We start from the raw sequence: 23,909 nt of genomic DNA, 5'->3' as shown, positions 1-23,909 counted from the left end.
AATTGAGAGGGATACCCATTTCAAACCAAGACCTTAAGCTTTCTTTAAATGTAGGAATGACTATTGAAAGATGATTTGATGATGAGCAATTCACACAAGAGTAAAAAGTGTGACAGCCAACCCCAGTCTATCCTACTCATAAACTGAGCCCAAGGTCTGTTTGTGGACACTGTCCACACCAGCTGGAAGACCTAAAGTCAGGGAGGGTGAGGACAAAAGATGCATTTTATTATCAGTGCCATTACGTCAATGTGTAAACATCACAGTCAAATTATCCTTACAATATTCTGACAGCCTTAAAATAAACTGGTGCACAAAGTGTCTTTCCAAGCAAAGATGGAATTAATTAATCTTTTTAGTGGAATGTTTCTTTAGTCTGATCCACTTTTAAACATCATCTTCTACACATTGCACCGGAAAACCGTGGTTTTAATGTTCCACTGTAACTTCTACTGATTATTGGTGTATAATTGTACATTTCAAATAAATGTACAAACAGCAGCTTATCATTGTGTCCTCTAAAATGGACAAAAATTCACTATTATGCCAGACTTTCATTTTGTATTAGGTTGAAGAACATTTTCATGATTTGAAAGAAATTTGGGCCTAAAAAATGACAGAAACACGGGATTTTTATTCTAAAACACACACACACACACACACACACACACACACACACACACACACACACACACACACACAGTTTACACTGTGAGCTTCTCATCTTTTTTCTCCTCCCTCTAATCCCGTGATGTAAAACCCCCTTCAGTATTCAGCGCGCGTGCGCCAACACACGAGACACGCCTCTTCTTCTTTCTGCGATTCACGAAGCCATGTGGCTGTCGTTGGTAAATAAAGCTTATAGCTAATCTTGAACTTCCATTTACTCTAAATTTTTGCATACAAACGCTGACTTTTGCACAGTCCGAGCAGCCAAAATGTCCGCGGGCGTCGTGAACCTGCAGGCGCAGGTGGAGTCGGTGCTGGGGGAGCTGGTCAAAGCTGCCACGGTGGAGTTAACCAAACTGTTCGAGAGCAGATACCGAGCCTCGGTGCTTGATGTGGAGGTGGGCCGCACTGAGGACAAAGAGCAAAAAAATACACTGGACAGTGGGGACACAACACGCAGCATCGGAGTGCAAGTGGACGAAGACATGTATCCGCTGTTGGAGCTTTCTGGTAACGTTTTGGATCTTTGGAGCGTTAAATGCATTGACTTCCTGTTTACGTCCACGGCTAGGCTGCAATAATTAATACACGCTGCTTTAATTGCATTATAAAATAAGAAACCAGCAGATTTTTGTGTGCAGTCGCATTTCGCTTTATGCATATGTGCATTTAGTTCTTGCACACACTTTGCTCATTTGTTGCTGTTGCACTTAACTCCTGCATGGTGCAGCCACATTGCAAACCCAATGTAAAGGAATGTAGGCTATGTGTGTCTCTCACTTAACCCATCCCCCCTTTTCTCCACAGCCCCCCCTTTCTTCTCAGATGGTGATTGTTTGAGGGAGTGCAGAGAGGAGGAGTTTGAGGTAGTGGAGGGGAGTCTCATTCCATCAGAAATCCTCCTAGCTGAGGATAATGGCCACGCTGACCCCGAGTGGTCGCCTCTGAAGGAACAGGTCAGTGAGAAGTTACTGGGGTGTAATTAACCCCTGGATTGGGGAGGAACAGGCGAGTGAAACTGTGAGCAGCTTTGATACATTAAGACATCTTGTTGTGTTTGCTTTTTAATGGCATGCTTTGCCCCAAAGTTGAACTTGTCATTCCACCCATTGTACTTCAGACATGCAAATTTCTCATGTTTCTTCTTAAACAGGTTCTGGCAGAGACTGTAGATATGGTGGAGTTGAGCGGGTGTCAAGCAGAGTCTCCGACTGACAGTAATTCACAAACTGAAGTTGTTTTGCATGGTAAGGAAAAGCACAGTGACCGTGAGCTGAAATCCAAGGCTCAAACACACTGACAGAGAGAGACAAATGTTAGGATGTTAATCAGACTGAGATGGCTTTTGTCTGCAGAGGATTTGATGTTCCATGTATGGATTAAACATATAGTACTGCAGCTGTAGGTAATATGTTTCCATTACACCAAGCACACATTACAAGAGGGAGTTGCAAATGAGAAGGGGATGTGAGACATTCAGACATTCAATTTTTTTTATTGTATTACCTCAGTGTAACCTGTGGATTAAATCCTGTTAATATTTTTCTAGACATCATCTGAATTCTATTTTGTGTAAAGCTTTTTATTCAAATGTTAATTGTGCTGTTGAAGAAAAGCATAGGTAACCTCTCCCTGTCATTAGCTGGCAAGTGACACAATGAATGCTGGCATAGGCTCCACCCCAGTGACCCTGAACAGGATAAGTATGAAATATAGAGGGGCTTATGTTAGATAACATAAAAAAAAGTATTAAAACAAAAACCCAGAAGTCAAGTGATTGCACAGACACATGTAAGAAATTGTCCCTCTCAAAGGAGCCTTCAGTGAAATATGTCTTTATACTAACACCTAGTGGCAGCTCTGGGAAACTACAACATGGACAAGCGTGTCTGCCCCCACAAACCCTGATGTTCATCAAAAGCAAATCTACACAGGTCTTTCTCAGAAATAACAAATGTAGCATTAAGTGACAGAATATGCATCTATTTCATTTCATTCTATTACATTTCATTATTAAGTATCCACAGAGTAATTCACTGCCCAAGCCTACAATAAAATGTGCAGTCACATTAAATGTTTTGCCCACATAGATTTTACGTTCTGTATAAACTGATAGCAGGTTAGCAGATGGTGAGACAAGGCACAGTGAGAATATCGGACATTTGCCACACCTCACAAACAAACACTTTAAGTCTATACGGTTTATTTTGGCTTATGCTCACTTTACACTGGTTTTAAAATGTCCTGAAGCTCCAGATAGAAAATATCAACACTGTGGCAGCAATACCCCTCGGTGCTACTTAGACTTTTCACCTCAGCGCTGCACGACTTATCCAGAACCTTAGCCCTGTTTGTTACTGATCAGAAGGCAGTTAAACACCTTGGTCTCGTGTCTGAATAAGAAATGCTGTCACTTTATTTAAAATCCATGGTGGCAGTCTCACTAGGTCTGAATACCATTGGATTGATGTAAATGCTGCAAAAGGTGAAATGTGCAAAGAGGGAGAAGTGCGTATCTCGTACCAACTTCCAAGATCAATGCTGTACATTTTATTTGTCCTTTTAAAATAAGTTTTAAAATCCATCCAATCCATGCAGCCTGTGAGAGAGCCAAAAACTTTCTTCTACCTTGTTGTAAAACTATCAACTCTCAGCTGTTCTCTCTCACACAACCTTTCTGCTCCCTCACAAACCAGGTGCTAAATACCGCACAAGCATTGTATCCTTATGTTAATGTGCTGTCATGTCTGAATGACAAAAAGTAGTCACTGTAACAGATAAATGAATCCAGCAAGAAACAAGAAGTTTCTGGAGAAAGGGTGGAGGGATGTTGAAGGTGAATGGAAATGTACAATATAATTTAAAAATGTATCTTAATCTTTTTCAGTCTCTGCAGAGACATGGACGGAGACAGTAAGACATGGATCTATGCAAGGGTCTCCGACTAAACAGAAGCCTCTTGTGATCCAACCAGATACACGTGACGTCATTTCTGGGGAGAAGATTAAGTTTGTTTGCCCGTTGATCCTAAAGCCCGAGTCTTCAACCCCTAAACCTGACAGTTCAGAGAAGCCTGTTCAAACTGAGCCACAGCAAGTCTGTGGTAGCACCGCCAAGGGCACTGCCTACAGTCCATCCCTGTCTGATGGAGCAGTGACCCCTGCCCAAGTTGGGGTTTGGGAACGGATCCACACACCGAAGGAGAAGAACAACCTCCACATGAAACTGAAACTGACTTCTCCAGACCAAAAGCTGAAGCGTCCTTGTGTAGTACAACTGGTGGATGTGCTCATGATGCCTGAGTCAGAGATGAAGCTTCAGAATGCTATCGCCAAAAGTCATGATGCTACCCACAAAACAGGCAGGCCTCTGCCCAAAGACCTCCGCCGCCACCAAGGTCTTCACACTGGTCACCGCCTCTGCTGCTTCACCCCCTGTGGAGATGGCATATGGCGGCTTCAGAAGGTGGTCACCCATTCTCGTGATGGATACCCTTGCAGCATCTGTGGCAAGACGTTCAAGCGGAGGAAGATTCTCCGGCGGCATGAGCGCTTTCATTCTGGAGAAAGACCGTACTCGTGTTCCACGTGCTCGAAGACGTTCGCACTGAGGAAGAGCCTCCGCCGCCACTTGAGGTTCCACACGGGGCAGAAGCCACATACCTGCATGCAGTGCGGCAAAAGCTTCCGTCTGCGTGACAATCTGAAAGCACACCTGAGGTTTCACACTGGGGAGAAGCCTTTCAACTGCACCACTTGTGGCAAGACGTTCAGGATTGAGAGGAATCTGGAGAAACACAAACTGAGCCAGTGCGGATACTTTGTTCCTTCATTCAGGACAATTGCTGGCTTGTAGCAGTGGTCAAACAGATGTCAGTGGATGGTTGTGTTGGTTGTTCCACTTTCTACCTCAGACTGAAAACACTGTATGGCTTTTGTAGACAGCCGTCTTGAAACATCTAGATAAGAAAGTTAAATCTATGAGAGAAACAGAAACCATGATCCAGATCATTCCTGACACTCAGACATTCGAGAAAGGTTAGATTTTTTTTTTTTTTTTAATTAATATTATTATTATTATTTTTTTTTACAACAAATAAGAACAGGATGCAGCATGATTGGGGCATTTTTTACAAACCTATACTACTGATGGTTTTGTCTTGATTTCCTTTGTTTCTTATTCCTCGCCATGTTTTTTCCTCTTGTGGACCAATACCAGGAGTGGGAACAGAATACAACTACTTGGCATTTTTTAGCATTCCCCTCCACTTTGCACAGTTATTCAGCTATACTACATACATGTATGTACTGCTCCTTGGAGATTGTTTTGTAAATGGGTTGGAATGCATCAGTGACATTTTACGCTCTTTTGGGTAAAGACAGAAGATATTTGGGGATTGTTTGGTTGGGAAAAATACAGATCCTCACGTGCCAACCTTTCTGTGTTGTGGTTCTGTATAAAGTACTTCCACTGATGTTTGTTTTTGTGTTGATGCTCTTTCAATGTTGTGCTTTTTTAATTAACACCACTGTCTCTCAGTATCTTGGTTTTGTATTCATTGTTTTGATTACTGAATGTATGTAGACTTCTTTCCTCTGATGGCCTATATATCGAAGACCATCTGTGCTGACTTTATAAGAAATCTGGTTTAAATTTTAAAACCCTTTGCAAAGACAAAAGTACTATACTAAGTGTTCATATGTGATGTCATGTTCTCTTTTTAAATACTGTTTAAAAAGTTTTTATATTCCTCGAAACAAATACTTAACAAATGTTTGCTTTCATCTTTTTAAACTTCTGATGCTAAACAACATTTTTTCATGTGTATTAATAAAAATACTTTTTTGCACATAGATATTTTATTTCATTGTGTGAGCGCTCAACACACTACATGCAGTATGGAGGAAAGGCAGTCAACTAAATCCCCCGTTAGAAGAGGTTTATACATGGTAACTTATGACTTAGTTGATAGTTAATAAATAAATGACTAATGCTATATGATAAGTCATAAAGCACTTCTAGACTAATGGGAAAGTCACTGCTTGTCTTAGCAGGAAATTAGCTTTTTTTTTCTCTTCAGAATAAGACCAATAAACAGCTGCAGGTGAAGTATTCAGATCTGTTACAATACCACAGTGTAAAAATAATCTGTTACAAGTTAAAAAAAAAAAAAAAAAAATCCTGCATTTAAATTCTTAAGTCAAACTACAAAAGTATTAAGATCAAAATAAACTTAAAGAACTAAAAGTAAAGTAGTTGTAGTCAGAATGGCCCATTTTGTAGCTGGTAAAGGTAGGGCTAATTTTGAGTGCCTACATTCTGCCAGGTAGTTTAATCTGTAATATAATATTTTAGTTGAATTATCCTTTGTATTAATATTTCTAAATCTGCAAAGTAACTAGTAACAAGCTGTCAAAAAATGTAGCAGAGTAAAAGTATAAAGTAGCATAAAATAGAAATACAAAGGTAAATTTCAAGTCTTTGAAACCAGGTTTCCCATCATGCCTTGGGTGATATAAACAGGAAGTGTAATTTTACCATGGAGTTGGGAGCATGAAGTCAGTCGAGAGCTTTGCGTTATATGAAAAATGATTAAATACTATGATTGATACAGTATATAACAGTGTATAATACATTCATGGCCATACCAGCGCGTTTTTTATTTAATATTTACATTTTAGTTAATTTACACCACGAAGTCATGCTAAGTTAGCTAGCACTTTTGTTTTGTTTGCACCGTGGTTGTAAATTACAGACAGTGAGTGGACACATTAACAACCGTGACTTCATACAAAGCTAACGTTGACAGATATAACTGATGGTAAACGTGTAGCTGAGTAATGTGCTGGATAAGGGAGAGACGGAAAGAATAACTTAGGTAAGTAAACGTTATTTGGGCAAAGTCACGGCTCGAGATGGAGGTGCGACTTCTGACGTAAATGTTATCACTCAGTAAAGGTTTAAAATGTCGCCAGGGTCTTTAGTTGGGCTTAAAAGAAAAATATTAATAGCTGGTTTTATTTAAGATATATAAACAGTTTGCTAGAAGTCTGTTGGTTGCATTACATCACCACGCAGACAGGTGTTCTCTGTTTCTTTAACTGGACTGAAGGAACCCGCAGGTGTAGCCAATAACATTAATGATAGCTCTGTGCCATTTAATTTAGCCAGGACCTCTGTACAGCCAGGACTGTACAGAGGTCAGTGACGTCAACAAAATCCCCATCTAGCTACAACCAAAGTCTAATCAACAAAACACATCTGTTTATACTCTTTAAATGAATTAAAAAAATATTTCTCACAATTATTGTCTTATGTCTGTTTCATCCAATAATTGTACTCTGATTATGTAGTCCTGTATTTAAGTTTTCCATTGATATCTCATATTTAGAGGCCCAGTTACTCTGAGCCTCCTCCTCTTAGGCCCCGCCTCACCAGGAAATGCAAAAACAAACTCAGCAGTTTCACTTTTAGCAATGTCTTTACGGAAGATAGAAGACGCACAGTACTGAGGGTGTTTATCATTTTACAGATTACCTCTCATGATCTTGTGCTACAGCTCATGGGTTCTCTGCAGTTAACTCCTTCCTGACTGCTCTTTTCGTGCTCACTGGCAGTCATCAAAGAAGAGAAACCAAGAATGGAAGATACAGAGAAATCAAAGCTTGAGGAGATGCTGATGTGCCCAGTGTGTCAGGATGTCTTTAAGGATCCCCGGCAGCTGCCCTGTGGACACAGCATGTGTATGAGCTGTCTGGAAAACATAATGGATCACTCCTTGGATGTTCCCTTCCGCTGTCCAGACTGTAGGGCACATTTTGGCACAGTTGTCGGGTTACAAAAGAACTATGCGCTTGCCAACATCGTAGATGACTTCAGGGCAAACAGGAAGCGGAGGGTAGGCTATCTGCTTTTATCTTTTTTTTTTTTTTTTTTACCTACAGTGTCTTTAATCATGACACTTCGAACATGTAGAGAATAAGTTAAAAGTTGTGGAATGTTAAAGCTAATCTTCAAAGTGGACAAATGTCTAACACACCTTTTCCCACATGTATCTGATTTTTGTAAGCAGGCAGAGCAGTCAAAAAGTGTGTACTGCGACTACTGCTTGGAGAAGAAAACTCTGGCCATCAAAATGTGTCTAAAGTGTGAAGTGTCCATGTGCCAAGAGCATGTCAACGACCACCTGGAGCTGCCGGTGTTCACAGGACACCCTTTGGTCAGACCTCTGGGTGACCTCCAAGAGAGGAAATGCCCACAGCATGAGGACGAGGTGCTGAGGTACTACTGCAACACATCCAGGCGCTACATCTGCAACGTGTGTTCCCTGGAGAGCAAGCAGCACACCCTGGCCACTGAGGCCTCCACTGTCCTGCGGAGACAGCTGACTGTGAGTTTTAAATAACACTTTTACGCTATAAAACAGAGAAAATTGTATCATCTGTATTTTAATAATAAAACACCAGGTTGGATTTACAAAGGAAATTAGTAGTAGCAACAGTTTGTTATAAACAAGGTGGTATTAACAACACTGAGGAGGGAACTCATGTTGCTGCATGTGGTGAAAAAAAACAGGATTTACTGGTCCTTTTAGATTCTAAAAGTCTAACTTTCACCTACACACTCCACCTCATTCATTCAACCCTTGATCACTTAAACCCCACGGATGAGTCGTTACATACTGTGCTGTACAGGAAAACTTTGTGCAGTCCTATAGAACTGTATTTTAAATTGTAGTGGGGAGCACAGAGTTTCAAAAGATATCAAATATGTAGGGTTCACATATTTCACTCACTGAAAACATATAGCTTATGGTACATGAAAAGATGGAAAGGGCTGATGCAGAGTATACATGATACGGTCAGGCAGTGTGGATAAGATTTTATTTTTCAACTTAAAGCTTGAGGGAAAATAAAAGGACAAATGGATGTTAAGAGGTTTAAAACAGAACTGTGTGTATTGGCTTTCAACAGGAGTACATGGACCAACGCTTCAACATGCTCAGCAAGCAAATTGGAGAATCCAATCAATCAGTAAAAAAACTGCAAGAAAACATCCAACGTGAAGTAAGCTCTGTTAACTAAATCCTCTGTAAAAGTGATGTTAAAGGGGTTATAGTTTGTTTTCAAAACTTTCTGATTTAATATGGATTTTCCTCCCGACAGAAACAGAAAGTGAACCCTGCCGACTCAACCCTCAACAGTGTCACAGTGGTGCTGCTCTGTCTGTGGTTCATTGTTCTGTATTATGGTAAGAGAATGGCAAGCCCTAGTATCATGTTTGTCTTCTTAATGTGAACATGCGCTCACTGATGTCTGTGTTTGTTTCCAACCAGCCTACAACTACTCTGTGGAAAACCAGATGCTGACAGAAGCACTGGACAAGCAGCAGAACCGCGTGCATCACATTTATTCCACCATTGCAGGTAAGAAGGCAGGCTTTACATCCACATTCCTGCAAGCTTACATGAAAACTGCAAAAATATGGAATTTAGTAACTAGATTTAATGATAACATTTTGTCTCACAGTCTCTGCCTGCTTTGCTCAGCACATCTCAACTTCCATATTAATACATGCAGTCTGACGTTTGGTAGTGGGTGTGTATGGAGTTAGGTTGATTTGGGGAAGTAAACCTATTTGCTTGTTAGTTTAAAGGAGTAATATCTCTTTCATATCTACTGGCAGGTGGTTAGCTTAGGTTAGCATGAAGAGTGGGAGCAGCGGGAAATGGCTAACCTAGTTTTGTCTGAAGGTAACAACATCAACCTACCAGCCCCTTCAAAGCTCACTGATCAATACACATTTTGTTTAATCTGAATTACAACTTAAGTTTTGAAACAAAAAGTTGTATTTTCATAGGGGGTTATAAGTAGGACTGTCTCTTGGTCAGAAACAATGAGTTCCTTCCTGCAGTCTTTGCTGGTTGAGCTAACAAGATGGCTGTACCTTCATATTTACAGTATTGTACACAGTGTAAGAGTGGGATCATCACTTTCATCTTACTCTTGAGAAGACAGATGACAGAAATGTCAGACTATTCCCCAAGTGGCCTGATGTTAGTACATGCTGGGGAAATTCTCCATCTCAGTGCTGAGCCAAAATGTGTAAATCACAGATATACAAATACACCAACGACACTTTCTCAAGGACATAAGCTGAAGTCAATTGTTGTCTCATCTGATGCTCCACTTACACTGGAACCTCCTTACGAACTCAGCCAACTCGTATTATACTTTCTTTTCTTTCTCTTGTCTTTTTCTTTATCCATAGAACTTTTAGTCGGTCATCCAATGAAGAGCCACAAACCTCCAGAGACAGATGATCAAGGTACAAAGAGCTGATCTGTTGAAACATTAGAATGGAAATGTTAGTTAAAGGCAAGGAAAAGGGAAAACCACTGTGTGTTTGTGTTACAGCGGTGGTTCCCAACTGGTCCAGCCACAGGGTCCAGATTGCGTCTTTGTCATTTGTTCAAGGTTCACACATTTTAATATATTCAGCATCACACTTGTGCGTGGCCATGTTGTTGAGCTAGTTTGCTGTTTTCAAGTAGTAACTCACTCTACAGCACTTCAAAATAAAAGCAATGTGTCAAAAATTTACTGTAGTGAAACAACTCAACTGTTTTGCTAATAATTTTTAAGCAAAAAGGCCAAACGTGCTGGTTTCGTGCTTCTTGAATGTAAGAATTTAATGTTTTCTTAGTCATACAAGATTATAAACTTAATAGCTTTTGATTTTTGGACTGTAAGTCTGATAAAACATACCATTTGAAGACATCACCTTGGGCTCTGGGAAATGTCACAGGGCATGTTTCACTATTTTCCGACATTCCGATTACAAAATCATTAATTGATTAATCAAGAAAATAATGGGCAGATTAATTGATAGAATAGCTGTTCATTGCAGCCCTTACAAATACTGAGCATTGTGAGTTTAATCTGACCAGCAAAACAATTCAGATCAACCCAAAAGTTAAGCACAAAGACATAAAATAACACATGGGATTTCAGGGAAGTGCAGTGCAGAGACAGCACAGCAGTTACGGAATTCCTTTAATTCCAAAAAAGTAATAGTCTTGATAATCAATCAATCAGTCAATCAATTTTATTTATAAAGCCCAATATCACAAATCACAATTTGCCTCACAGGGCTTTACAGCATACGACATCCCTCTGTCCTTATGACCCTCGCAGCGGATAAGGAAAAACTCCCTCCAAAAAAACCCTTTAACGGGGAAAAAAAACGGTAGAAACCTCAGGAAGAGCAACTGAGGAGGGATCCCTCTTCCAGGACGGACAGACGTGCAATAGATGTCGTACAGAACATATCAGCGTAACAAATTAACAGTAATCCACATGACACAATGAGACACAGAGAGAGAGAGAGAGAGAGAGATACAGGTAATGACAGTAGCTTACAACAACATTGTTGAAAGTAATAATATTATAGTTATAGTTCTGGCTACTGTGGTACAATATGTTGAAAGTATGTATTAATATCTGGCAGTATACATGTGTGACAATAGTCATATGTGTATAATAACAGAAGAAGTATGACTAATGACTAATGATGGCAGCAGCAGCAGGAGGCATCAGGCAGGACCACGGCAGCAGCACAACCACACACGTCACGCTGTCCAGGCACCGCTGCGATATGAGTTAATCTGAGAGACAGTGGAGCACAAAGGCTCCGGAGAAGAAGCCGAGTTAGTGACATCCAGATTGGCCGAGTTAGGAAGATGCAGTAATAGAATACGAGAGAGAGAGAAGGAGAGAAGGTGCCCGGTGTATTATAGGGGGGTCCTCCGGCAGACTAGGCCTAAGTCAGCCTAACTAGGGGCTGGTACAGGACAAGCCTGAGCCAGCCGTAACTATAAGCTTTATCAAAGAGGAAAGTCTTAAGTCTAGTCTTAAATGTGGAGACGGTGTCTGCCTCCCGGACCGTAACAGGAAGATGATTCCACAGGAGAGGAGCCTGATAGCTAAAGGCTCTGGCTCCTGATCTACTTTTGGAGACTTTAGGGACCACGAGTAACCCTGCGTTCTCAGAGCGCAGTGTTCTTGTGGAATAATAAGACACTATGAGCTCTCTAAGATATGATGGAGCTTGACCATTTAGAGCTTTATAAGTTAACAGTAGGATTTTAAATTCAATTCTGGATTTTACAGGGAGCCAGTGCAGAGAAGCTAAAACAGGAGAAATATGATCACGTTTCTTAGTTCCTGTTAGTACACGTGCTGCTGCATTCTGAATTAGCTGGAGAGTTTTTAAGGACTTACTAGAGCTACCTGATAATAGAGAGTTACAGTAATCCAGCCTAGAGGTAACAAAAGCGTGGACCAATTTTTCTGCATCTTTTCGGGTCAGGATAGGCCTAATTTTCGCAATATTACGCAGATGAAAAAATGCAGTCCGTGAGGTTTGTTTTAAATGAGAATTAAAAGACAAATCTTGATCAAATATCACTCCGAGGTTTCTTGCGGTAGTGCTAGAGGCCAGAGCAATGCCATCTAGAGAAACTATGTCATCAGATAAAGAGTCTCTGAGTTGTTTGGGGCCAAGAACAATAACTTCAGTTTTGTCTGAATTTAACATCAGGAAATTGGTGCTCATCCAAGTTTTTATGTCTTTAAGGCAGTTATGGAGTTTAGTTAATTGATTAGTTTCTTCTGGCTTCTTCGATAAATACAACTGAGTATCATCCGCATAACAATGGAAATTTATAGAGTGATTTCTAATGATGTTACTTAAAGGAAGCATATATAGAGTAAATAGGATTGGTCCGAGCACAGAACCTTGCAGAACTCCAAAACAAACTTTGGTACGTGAGGATGATTCATTATGAACGTCAACAAACTGAAAACGATCAGATAAATAAGATTTAAACCAGCTTAGTGCAGAACCTTTTAGGCCAATTAAGTGATCCAGTCTCTGCAGTAGAATTTGATGGTCAATAGTGTCAAACGCTGCACTAAGATCTAATAAAACAAGTACAGAGACAAGTCCTTTTCCCTAATGACCACTGTAATTTCCATGTGCCTGTATTGTAAATAAGGTCACCATCAAAATTGTGTATTTAAACCCAGACTGTCTGTCTGTCTCTTAGGAATCCTCATGTGGGATCTGGACACAGTCAGTCCTTTCCTTGGAGTCTCAGCCGACCTCCGAACAGTTGAGAGAATGAAAATTCAGGTGGTCTATTCCGACAGTGACAGCCGCTTTGATGAAGCTCCGCAGGTCCTCTCCACGCGGTGCTTCTCCACTGGTATCCACGTCTGGGAGGTGGAGGCTGAGGGACACTGGGATATCGCTGTGTCCTACAAGAACATCCAACGCAAAAGCAAGGACAGCAGCACCTTCGGAAATAATGCAGAGTCCTGGAGCCTTACACACAATGGCAAAGGCGAGCTGTTTGCTCATCATAATAAAATAAAAACTGTTCTCCCTGGACCCTTGCAAAGCAGTCGAATAGCAGTGATGGTTAATTTTGAGAAGGGCAACATCACGTTTAGTGCTGTGGAGCCTACAATCACACAGCTACATGAGTTCAAGGCTGAACTGGCTCAGCCGGTGTGCCTGGGATTGGGGCTTCACCGTGAGGATCCACCTAGCAGAGCCTCTATTGTCAAAGCTACATGAAAATCCTACAAACTGTCACAATAATCAGCTAACACAGCATCCAGACTGCCTTATATGTAGCTGGTAATCAAGGAGAACTAACTTGACTTGCACTAAAAAGTGGAGGGGTCTGAAAGGAAAGACCTGAATATGTCACTGCCAAAAAATGAAACCTTTGCCTCAGGAATATGTTTTTGTATTTCAAGTTGTAAAAGTACTTAAATCATATGTGATTAAAAGATGTTTCCTTTCAGTGTGGATCTTGATTTCAGTACAAATGTGACTAGCTATGATATACTGTAAGACAAAAAGGTTTTATTACATTGTATTAATATCGATGGCTTTTAAATAGACAAAAATCAGTCATACAACTTGTGCACTGAAAAGAAATGAGCTCTTCAACCTTGAGCTCATATTTCAAAAACAGAAATCTATATCCTTGTAATATAATTAAATTCAACAAAGATATTATTGTTGCTGCTGTATCAGCTGAAAGCAATGTTAAGACTACACTGACTACCATTGTATCTTCTACACACAGGAGTCATTCTCTATTGTGGAGAGGACACTCAGCTTCTTGAGTCTGTGTTTAATGGTTGACCTTAGTGTAGAGTTAATAGCATCCCAGCCTCTGTCTCCTCGTCTAAGTGGTAGAGGAGGAACTAAAAACAAATCTGAATTTATGTAAAGTTTGCTGAATTACCAGCCACTCTGGCCACAAGTGCCAGATAGTACAGAATAATAGAAAATGCCAAAATTTAATTTTTATATTAACAGTGGAGAGGGAGTCTGAAAGTCAGCAAACTGACTTACTTATTAACTCGAGTTACACAGCAAACTGTGTGCTTGTGTTTCACTTTAAGGTTTTCTTTCTATATTTGTGACTTTTCCATAATGTCTATGAAAATATTATTATTATATCCATCTAAAGGTTGCTATCATGAGTCACCATAAGCAAGTCAGGCTGTAGCAGTGTGTTTAACTGAGCAAAGGCATCTTTTAGTTGCATATTCAAAAGAGAAAACACTAACTGTAGCAAAGTTGCTCATTTATTAAGAAAACATGAGTCAAGCCTTTTTTAACAACAATGAACTCAACAGAATGTGATACAAAAACATGAAGGCAATATCAAACCTAGAAAGGCCACTATTTTCCATACAATAACAAGGTATACAGTGATACAAACTGCTGGTCCACTCAAACTGAGGTATATTTTAGCCTTAGTTTGTAGTAAAAGAATTGGAAATGTTTCATTAGCTTTGAGACATGAAACACTAAAACACTTCAGGGCACAAAGTTCAAATCCGTGAGCAGTGTGCAATCATGTCTCAAACTGCTGTAAGAAGGCTGAAATGTTCTTTGTTGGAGCGTTTCCAACAGTTTACAGTAAACAAGTATAAACTGACCTGTGCGGGCTTTAGTAGAAAAAAATCTAAAAGAATACCATTATCTTGATCGACTGTTATACTTCATCGTACTGATCTTTCCTCTAGCTGCCTTGAATTCCCTTGATGCCTGACTAAAAGCTGTATACAACGTCAAACATAACACTACACTATTATCCTACCTTTATTAGAATAGTCTCTGTGGCAAAAACACTAACATGGATCTGCTGTCCTCATTTTGCAATACTACACGTTTATTGTCCTCAACAGCAACTGTCACACCTACAGTACATGCACACAACGGTTTAAGAACTGCGGTGAAATGCACTTTTGACATTTCAGTGCGGCACCAGTGCTGCATTTGTCTCACTGAGATGTGATCCCCATGTGATCTGTAGCAGCTGCTCTTTATTTCACCACTCCCATGGTCTGATTCCTGATCGAGCACCACGCCTTGAAAACATCTCTGAAAAACAAAAGAATATTAAGTTCAGCAAAGTGAAAAGTTACATCTGCTGGAACCATAAATTTAAACAAGTGCGTGTTTCAAGCCTCTACACACCTGCAGTGAGTGGCCACACATTCATTGCTGCAGTATTCTTTGTCCCAGTCGTCACTCTCTACGGCTGGGTTGTTACAGCCTGTCCTCACACACACACTTCTCATAGTTGTGGCGTCACTGGACCCATTCACCTCCATCTCCTCCTGAAAAAGTAGGGCATATTTGGAGAGTGTTATTAATATGGGTACCCAGTATTTCCTGTACACTGATCTGGGCTTGTCATAGTGGGCGATATTGTTACACCAGTGTCATTTTTTCCACAAAGCCCTACGACACTGAAAGCAAAAGTGAGAATAAATATGACGACTTTATTAATATTCAACCTCTTGGACTTTTTTTGAATGTGCTACTGTGTTTAAACTTTAAATCATAGTGAATAGAAAAGAGATTTTGTTTGCACTAACCAAGATAATAAGATCTGACAGACAGATAGAAAATACAAAATAACTGATTGCATAAGTGACCATCCTCTTCAAGTCAGTGTTCAGTTGAGGCACATTTGACAGCAGTTACAGCTTTGGGCCTATATTGCCTAAGTACATCTGGAAAGTGCATTTTTGCACAATCGTCTGTGAAACTCCTCCAGCTGTCTCAATTTGCATGGGTTGCTGGGTGAGTGAACAGCGATCTTCACTACCTCCTGATGTCATGTTTTAAACTGTGGCCGTCTCTTTGCCACTCTGCCACTCTAAAACTCGTAAAATACTCAGGCACAGCTTCTGTCTTCTCAGCCATGGAAACATGTAGCTACCTCAAGGCTGCAGTTGTAAGCCTCTTAGAGGTCCAGCTCCTCTCACACAGCCTGTGCCATATTCTATTGAATTTCTAATAACCTGACCCTACTCTGATAATATGCAGTGCCTTGGAATTTCTTCCAACTTATTAAACTTTTTTGATTTGTATTTGTAACTCATTTAGATCCATTTGTGGATTCGTTTTTACTCTAAATAAGTGACAAAAAGTCTAAATTACATCCACTCTAAGCCTGTTTATACCTAGTATTAACATGCACCTTGGGTGATCCAATCACAAGTGGACAGCGCTAAATACAAGTGTAGATGACCACCAAGATGTATTGTGATCTGATCGCTCAAACCGCAAGGTGGTTTGGGACGCGTTTGACGACATATCTTTTGTAGTGTAAACACTGATGCGTCCCCAACAAGCACATAACAGGAACATATGTCACCAGTGCAGGACGTGGGGTTGTTTTGGCGACAGTGCGCTAACATTCTATGACTTGGCCACTTTGCAACGAGTTGAATAAAGTGTTGGGTGATCATCGTGTTGCCTTATGGGGGGAGACAAGTTAAATTCTGCTGCTGACACAACGGCAGCAATGAAACACAACTTGGGAACACAAGTGGTCAACCACATGATAGACCCAGGTGTGAACGGCGATGTGTCTCAGCTGTTAACTTGTGTTCCAATCACAGACACACATGTTAATACTGGGTGTAAACAGGCTCTCTTATTCAATGCTCTAGACAAACAAGATTTATCTGCACTCTTGTATCAGTGAGTAGGAGGGATAGTATTTCACATCCTCTGACTTGTGAGGCAGAAAATGGCAAAGATTTGGCAGTAACAACTGTGATCAAGTTAAATTTGAATAATACTGTGCACTTCTGAAAATTAGGAAAGGGTTTCTATGACAACAGCTTGGCGCTGTCTGAGGATAAATTATAAACAAGCTTCAGAGATCTGAAATATCTTGAAATTTTTAACAATCAATCAAATTTTGAGAATAACAAAGGTCCCTGCCTCACACAAAATAAACCCAATACAAACAATAGCAATGAATTAAGGGCCTTTACCTCTTCTGAGTGCAGCACTTCTGTAACTACATCCTCATCTGTATTGCCGGATGTGTCTGTAGAATTCACCACCTGCACTGACACAACAGGTGCAGACTGGGCAGATGTAGTCGCAGAAGATGACACAGCCACTGTATTAGGGACGATAATTGGCAGGGACTCTTTGCCCTGCAAAGACGCAGGAACTATTTTTATCTGGAGTGGAGGCGGAGGTGTAGCCGTGATGGACACAGGGACACCCGGCATGTTGCTCCCCTCACGGGGCTTGGCCTGCAAGGGTGGAGGTGCTGGCGCCATTTGCTGGAGCCGTGGCGGAGGTGGTGCGTTCTGCATCTGCTGCAGCGGTGGTGGCTGACGAGAGGCACCAGACACTACCAGGGTGGGCTGCAGAGCATGGACCCCTCCGGGCAACACAGTCACCACCTGGCCCCCCGCCTGCAACATGTGTTTTGGAATTATGATCTTGGTGATGGTCTGGGCCGGGGGTGCTGCGGTTGCTGGAGCCAAGGTTTTGTTTGCTCCCGTGCGGGAACGTGTGGTCATCTCTGGGACGTCCAGGATAATGTTGGAGGCACAAATGTTGGTGATGGTGTTCTCTTCCAGGTTGTTGTTAACCGAGCGGATGGCCTGGTGACCAGCCAAAGGAAGGGCAGCAGGTGTCAGACTGACTACCGGTGGAGGTGGTGAGGGGGCAGTCTCCATCTCTTCAGTGGCAGACTATGATGAGGAAAGATTAAAAAAAATTAGACAGACCATAAATACAACAATCAACTGGTTTTCCTTTGGACAACAACATGATCTTACCTGTGTGAGCTGGTTGGCTTTATACGCTGCCAGTGCTTTCAAATACTCCTTTTTGGCTGCTTCTGTTTTTCTCTTATAAACCTAATGGAGACAAGACAAGTACCACTTTTGTAAATACGTATCATTTGACTGTACGTTACCACCAACAATCACTTTTCAAACCGCAAAACTGACAAAGGGCATCAATATAGCGTGTTCTTCTACCTGTTTCTGTTCCTCAGCCAGGCTGTCCCACATGGAGGCGACAATCTTTGACACCTCCCCAAAAGAAGCATTGGGGTTCTGACCCTTAATGGCTGCCTGGGTGTCTCTGAAGAACAGGGCGTACGCTGAAACGGGCTTCTGTGGTTCATTTGGGTCTTTCTTCTTCCTTCCTTTTTTAGTACCCAGTGCCCCAGTCACTGAGGCCAATGTGGCCGGCTTCCCTCCACCCCTTTTGGCCGTAGCTGGAGATAAAGATGTAGGGGCTGGATGGGAGGACATGTGGGAGAGGGCGGAGGAGGAGAGACACATCGGGGAGTCTACCAGCACACTCCTCTGAGCAGGGAGAGGAAAAGTGTAAAAGAGAGGAAAGGACATGTTAGCTGCAGGAGCTAAAACATGGCGTGGAATCCAAAATACATTTATACAAAACTTCCAGAAAGCATGCAAGCTAACAACAATGTAAGCTTTTACAGGTTTAACTCCTCACCTTGAAGTCATCCATGTCCTCATCCTGCAAGGAGCCCGCTGGTGATGGTGTTGCTGACAGTGGCTGCTCAGGTGTCTCTGAATGATGCCCAATGTTATCCCCCCCAAGACCCAGTGCCAGCTCAGATGGGTTAATAGTGCTCAGTTGGCTGCTTCCCAAAAGACCATGACTGATGTCACCTAGTTGGACATCGATGGTCATGGGGGACGAACTGCTGAAATGTGAACCACTGGAATTCCCCAGCTCCTGCAGGGATTTTAACACAAATATTAGCAAACAAGCAACATCTAAACACCTCTAACAGCATCCTGTCTGTGTGAAAGTGCACAGTTAAAGCACTCACCAGAGCAGAAGAGCTCAGCAGGGCTCCCCCTCCAGCCTGGCTCATTGCCCCAAGGTTCAGCTGCTCCAGTCCCTGAGACCCCGAGTTTACAAACGTTGAAGCAAAGGAAGGGTCATTGGCCTCCACCACCAGGTTGCTAACAAGGCTGCGGGAACCTGAAGGTCCCCCGGTGCCCTCTGACCCATCTGTCAACTCAAAATGGGACACTTCATCACTGATACTCAGAGTCGGGTCTGGATCAAGGGAGATAGGGGGGATCTCAAAAACCTCATCCCCGAGACTGGGAGTATGGAATGTCTGCTGTATGTGGAGAAAGAGACAGAGTAATGGGTCAGTCCTCATGAACTAGAACACGTGTAAAGATCAGTACAATGAAGACATAGTACACTGCACTGCCATGATGTGTTAACTCACCTCCGCGGACAAAAAAGGGTGGCCCGCTCCACTAATGGTGAGATAACTGTCACCGCCTTCTGGAAACTGAAACAGAACGTTTAGCATCTAACTGACTAATGTGAAACTTAGGCATTGCCATTAGTCAAAGCCAACCTCTCCACTGAAATACTGGGAATAATGAGTTACCTTATTTTCCTCAGAGTATCCACCATAGGCTTGAGTGTCCAAAAACTCCGGGTCAACATTTTGAGCACAGCCGTCCGACAGGTCAGAGTAAAAATTAAGGTCCATTTTGAGATGACTTATCGAAACAAACTATCTCATACGTAGTGTAGTTTCTTGGTAACTGGAATTTCTGACTTTCCTACCCATGTAGGTCAACTATCCCAGCATTAACTCAAGCTGCTAGCGGCTAACTAGCTAAACTCCATAGGTTAGCATAACGTTACAGTCGAGGGGATGATGCTAAGCTACATTAGCTTTGAAGCCTTGAGGAAAACTGGTTTAATTGGTTTTATTCGAGGTTGATAGCAGCCAAATAATCAAAATGTTACCAAAGTATTACGCATTAGTTCCCCGGTGGGTAAATCTTTGAGGAGGCCCAAAACACACCCATTCATGTCCTGATGTGATGCTACTACCATCCGAACCGAACTGCTAACGCTGCATTCAGGGGCTGTGGGGGAAAATTGCTTCATGAACCATCTGAATAGTACGCAAATTTGTCTTTCCTAGGATGGCGAGCGCATGACCCGTCCTACTCTCCCTCTGATTGGCTAGTGTCTTTACCTTCGTTGGTTTGATTGGTTAGATTTAGGCAAGAGGCGGGAGTTTGCTCAGGGTTGCCTTCGCCATCCTAGCGGATAACGTCAGTTAATCATTTATGCAGCTAATTTATTTAAACTCACCACCAGATCAGAGAATATACCTTAGCTTACTGTAGCTAATAAATAGCTCTGGTGCTGCTAACACTTCCCTGAAATAAATACATGTGGCATGATGAAATAAAAGTCCCATAAAATAAATAAAATGGCATGATGAAATGATGAAATAGAAGTTCCCTGAAATAAATAATTATTTATTTGTTTAATATTGACTAAACATGTATGTAAGGAAGAAGAAGCAAAGCATTAGAAGAGGATGAGGAGTTGAAGGACATAATGATTTGATGGGATAAAGAAGAGGGAGGAGACAAAAAAGCTGTAAGTGGTAGGTGACAAAATGTCAAATATTACATAAGACATTGTGAAAAATGCTGAAAACAAAACTTTAAGTGGTATTTAATTACAAGAGAAAGAGTCAAAATGCTACCAAATTATGTAAATACAAATGTAATATAATATATTATTTATTAGATTCAAAGACACAAAGAAATGACGACAGTAAGTTTATAAAACAGACACATTTTCAGCAGTGTTTCTTCTTGACCTTCTGCCTGCCGTGTCTCCAAACTGGACTGCAGAGCTCCAGTATCTCCTTTCTGTTAATGCTTGTATGCAAGTGTATGTGAAATATCTGAACTATCCCAACACATACAGGACAGATTGAAATGCACATATTTCACAGGATAAATAAAAGGTTTGACTAAAAACCCCATTTATTAAATTAACTGTTAGTATTGTGCAGCCTTGGCAGAGTTGTGTATCATACCTAGGGCTGGGCAATATGGAGAGGAGGTTGTGAGGGATTGTGCCAAAGGCGTTGGCGAGATCCAGAGGAGAACACACCAAGGTCTGAGCCCTCCTTCTTGACCTCCTGCATCTGATGCCAGATGGTACTAGTATGTTCCAGACGGCCAGAGAAGCTGGGGTTCCCTGCTTTTTGGACTGATGTGTCGATCAGATGGTTTCTTTCCAGGTATCCTGACAGCCTTTGAGCAACCACACTTAAGAAGATTTTTCCCTTTCACATTTAGGAGGATGATCTGGTGGAAATGGCTAATTTCTGGTGAGTTCTTTTTCTTTGAGATAAGGATAGTTCCTGCTCTCTGCCATGATGTTGGTATCTCCTGCTTACGCCATCCCATCATCATGAGCCACCAGAGGAAACACAGGACATGTGGTGCATTTTTGTAGAGCCTGTATGAGATTCTGCTGGGTTCTGGAGCTGATGAGGCCCACTCTTCCTCCATCATAGCAGGCTGATGTCCAGTTGTTGTTCTGGTGGCAGGACTGGTGGAATTCCAGGTGGGAGGGTGATGTCTTCCTGGGATTGGTTGTCAGTGCAGGACATCTCCAGATGCTTTTCAAGTTCGCCTTTGACTCTCCCTCTTCTCCTTTGTGAAGAAACCCTTCAAAAAGGGATCTTTGTAGAAGCTTGCTCTTGTCCATTCTATCTCCCTGTGTTTTTTTTTTAGGTTCTCAGCCCTCCTCAGTGTCACAAAGCTATCACAGATGGCTGATTGCAACAGGTATATGCCCTCATTCTCCTCCTCTCTGGCCTTCCTCCATTGCTTCTTCAGCTGCTTTCTCTCTCTGACTTGGTAATCGATTTTTCTCCTGGACTTGGTAGGGTTTATCACTGTAGTTTTCCTTTTCTCTACTGCTCCAAAACTCCGTAGCTGTAAGTTAGTTCCCCCATCTTCTCCACCCTCCTCACTGTTTCTGAGCATCTTCAAGATGTTGCAGAGGTCAGTGTTGACAAAAATGTATTAGAATAACATCAGAAAGGTTTGGGCTGGTATATCAGATAAACACATATAAGATGAATAATAAAATTATGGCAAAAACATATAAACATGCTTTAATTTGTGTTGTGTCTGCAGCTCTGCTTGTAGTTCCGCTGTTGTCCACCCGAGGGCGCCTATACACCAGAAACCAGCAGCTGACAGATGAAACTCACTAACGTTTTATTTTATTGATTACTAAACAATTTTTCCCTCACCACATCTCAGAGAGGAATATTATACTTTCACCATTAGTATTAGTTAATATCTTTAAATGTATCGATTATAGGCACAGTAAATGAAATAAAAGTGCGGATAATAATTAATAAACAATACAATTATAGCCTAAAAAAGTATGTACAGAAATATATTGAAGATAATAATGTAATAGCAGCAGCTGTTACATACCATAGTCATCTGATAAACCATACACAAGCCGTTGAATGGTTAGTAAATATAAAAACATTATATTATTTTGTTTATTTGATATATCTAGCCTATGTAAATACTTACATAGGCCATGATTGTGTTGTTTTAAATTCTTCTCCTCGCTTTTATTTCATTCATTTATTTAAAAATCTAATATTCCTCTATGCGATTTGGTAAATGGAGAATGGTTCAATAATTCATAAAATAAATTTAAAAGTTCACTGAGTGAGTTTTACCGGTCAGCTGCTGGTTTCTGGTGTAATGGCGCCCTCTCGTGGACAACTGTAGGAACTACAAGCAGAGTTCCAGACTCAACACAGATTAACGTTTAGTTTTTCCCCTCTAATTTTTTTTTATTTTTTCATTAAACAGTAGCTATCTAATACGCCGACCCAGCTCTTCTTTATTAGATTTAATGCATTTATTTTTAAAAACTAAATCCTTTCATTTTAATCTTTTTAATAGATTATTTTAATAGTTTTTAAATACATAATACCTTACTTTTATTTTTCACATAAACATTAAATTTGAAAAATATTACATTTGTTTATTTTATATATTTATGTAAATACTATATAGAGGCTTTAATTGTGTTGTTTATTATTTCATTTAATTTGCCTATAATTGATCAATTTAAAGAAACTGACGCTAATGTAGCAGTAGAAGTATATCATTCCCCTCTGAGATGTGGTGAAGGAAAAATGGTTTAAAAGACCTTGAAGTCAAATCCAACAAGATTTGCATTATTGTGGTGCATACCACCTGGTTCTCCCAGCTCCCCCCTAACCAGATTTGACCTCTTAACCTCTTCAACTCCTCATGCAGAAGGGTAAAGAAAGGAGTCCCTGATGGTTCAAACAGTATGTTTTTTCATAATCATATTTTGTGTATATTTATACACATCTGCCAAACACTGAAGTTTTTTTGTTGTTTTTTTAACTTGGAAGTTTACTTTGTGAAGGCTTCAGCATGGCCACTGAAGAAAAGTTTGTCACTTTTTTCACTGTTAGAAACTTCAGTGGTCCGTTTTGTTTTTCCTTTTGACCTTATGTGTGTGTGTCCTTATGACCACAGTAAGGTAAACTCTTAAACCTATATTACCATTTGCAACTGTTGTACACTGCATAAATGAAGTGAGTAAATTGAGTATCAGTGTGACTGCCTGACAAGATTGAGGACAATGTAACAGGCACATCAGTCCATCTTACCTCCACTGTCAGGATTCAGCACAGTTCAGAGGCAGCTGAACCTCCTCTCAGGATGTATAGTGCTCAAACAAAGCCTCATTATACAACTCCCATTCATGGTTCATCCTTTGGTGGACAGGAATTGATCTTTGTATATTTCTGTCATTCAAGATAATTTTTTTTTCTCCTGTATCCCATGTGCCTACATTTTCAATGTTGGTAATAAAGCAGTTTTCACATACTCTGAGCTCATTGGGTATCAATTGCACGAAAAAAAATGTGTGCATCATTTCCACTTAAAACACTTGAGTCCTTAATATATACCAGTCATACTGTCAGA

General features: G+C 40.9%; 3 protein-coding genes across 5 annotated transcripts; 2 read left to right on the top strand and 1 right to left on the bottom strand.

The window, feature by feature from the left end:
* The first annotated feature begins 793 nt into the window (after positions 1-793).
* On the top strand, positions 794-5,470 carry si:rp71-1g18.1 (uncharacterized protein LOC559922 homolog). Its single transcript, XM_049599203.1, has 4 exons — positions 794-1,179; positions 1,477-1,625; positions 1,823-1,916; positions 3,557-5,470. Exons 1-4 carry the CDS (start codon positions 939-941, stop codon positions 4,522-4,524), a joined length of 1,452 nt encoding a protein of 483 aa, XP_049455160.1. The 5' UTR covers positions 794-938; the 3' UTR covers positions 4,525-5,470.
* Positions 5,471-6,190: 720 nt separating this feature from the next.
* Positions 6,191-13,495, top strand: LOC125902614 (E3 ubiquitin/ISG15 ligase TRIM25-like). Of its 3 annotated transcripts, none has more exons than XM_049599098.1 (8): positions 6,191-6,547; positions 7,287-7,567; positions 7,742-8,059; positions 8,643-8,735; positions 8,835-8,919; positions 9,005-9,094; positions 9,940-9,996; positions 12,779-13,495. In XM_049599098.1, exons 2-8 carry the CDS (start codon positions 7,310-7,312, stop codon positions 13,309-13,311), a joined length of 1,434 nt encoding a protein of 477 aa, XP_049455055.1. In that variant the 5' UTR covers positions 6,191-6,547; positions 7,287-7,309; the 3' UTR covers positions 13,312-13,495. The 3 variants fall into 3 exon arrangements, with proteins under 3 accessions (XP_049455055.1, XP_049455056.1, XP_049455054.1); XM_049599099.1 differs by having other exon boundaries at positions 7,229-7,567; XM_049599097.1 differs by having other exon boundaries at positions 7,202-7,567.
* Positions 13,496-14,321: 826 nt separating this feature from the next.
* On the bottom strand, positions 14,322-19,995 carry tox4a (TOX high mobility group box family member 4 a). The gene is made up of 9 exons (XM_049597739.1): positions 19,475-19,995; positions 19,307-19,372; positions 18,893-19,192; positions 18,550-18,795; positions 18,063-18,395; positions 17,859-17,939; positions 17,055-17,771; positions 15,238-15,380; positions 14,322-15,141 (listed from the first exon to the last, which is right to left on the bottom strand). Exons 1-9 carry the CDS (start codon positions 19,577-19,579, stop codon positions 15,084-15,086), a joined length of 2,049 nt encoding a protein of 682 aa, XP_049453696.1. The 5' UTR covers positions 19,580-19,995; the 3' UTR covers positions 14,322-15,083.
* Positions 19,996-23,909: the final 3,914 nt, after the last annotated feature.

This window comes from Epinephelus fuscoguttatus, linkage group LG15 (genome assembly GCF_011397635.1).
Source record: "Epinephelus fuscoguttatus linkage group LG15, E.fuscoguttatus.final_Chr_v1".
Taxonomy (NCBI): domain Eukaryota; kingdom Metazoa; phylum Chordata; class Actinopteri; order Perciformes; family Serranidae; genus Epinephelus; species Epinephelus fuscoguttatus.
Note: the sequence above shows the minus strand (reverse complement) of the source record. Positions and strands in the feature narration are given on the sequence as shown.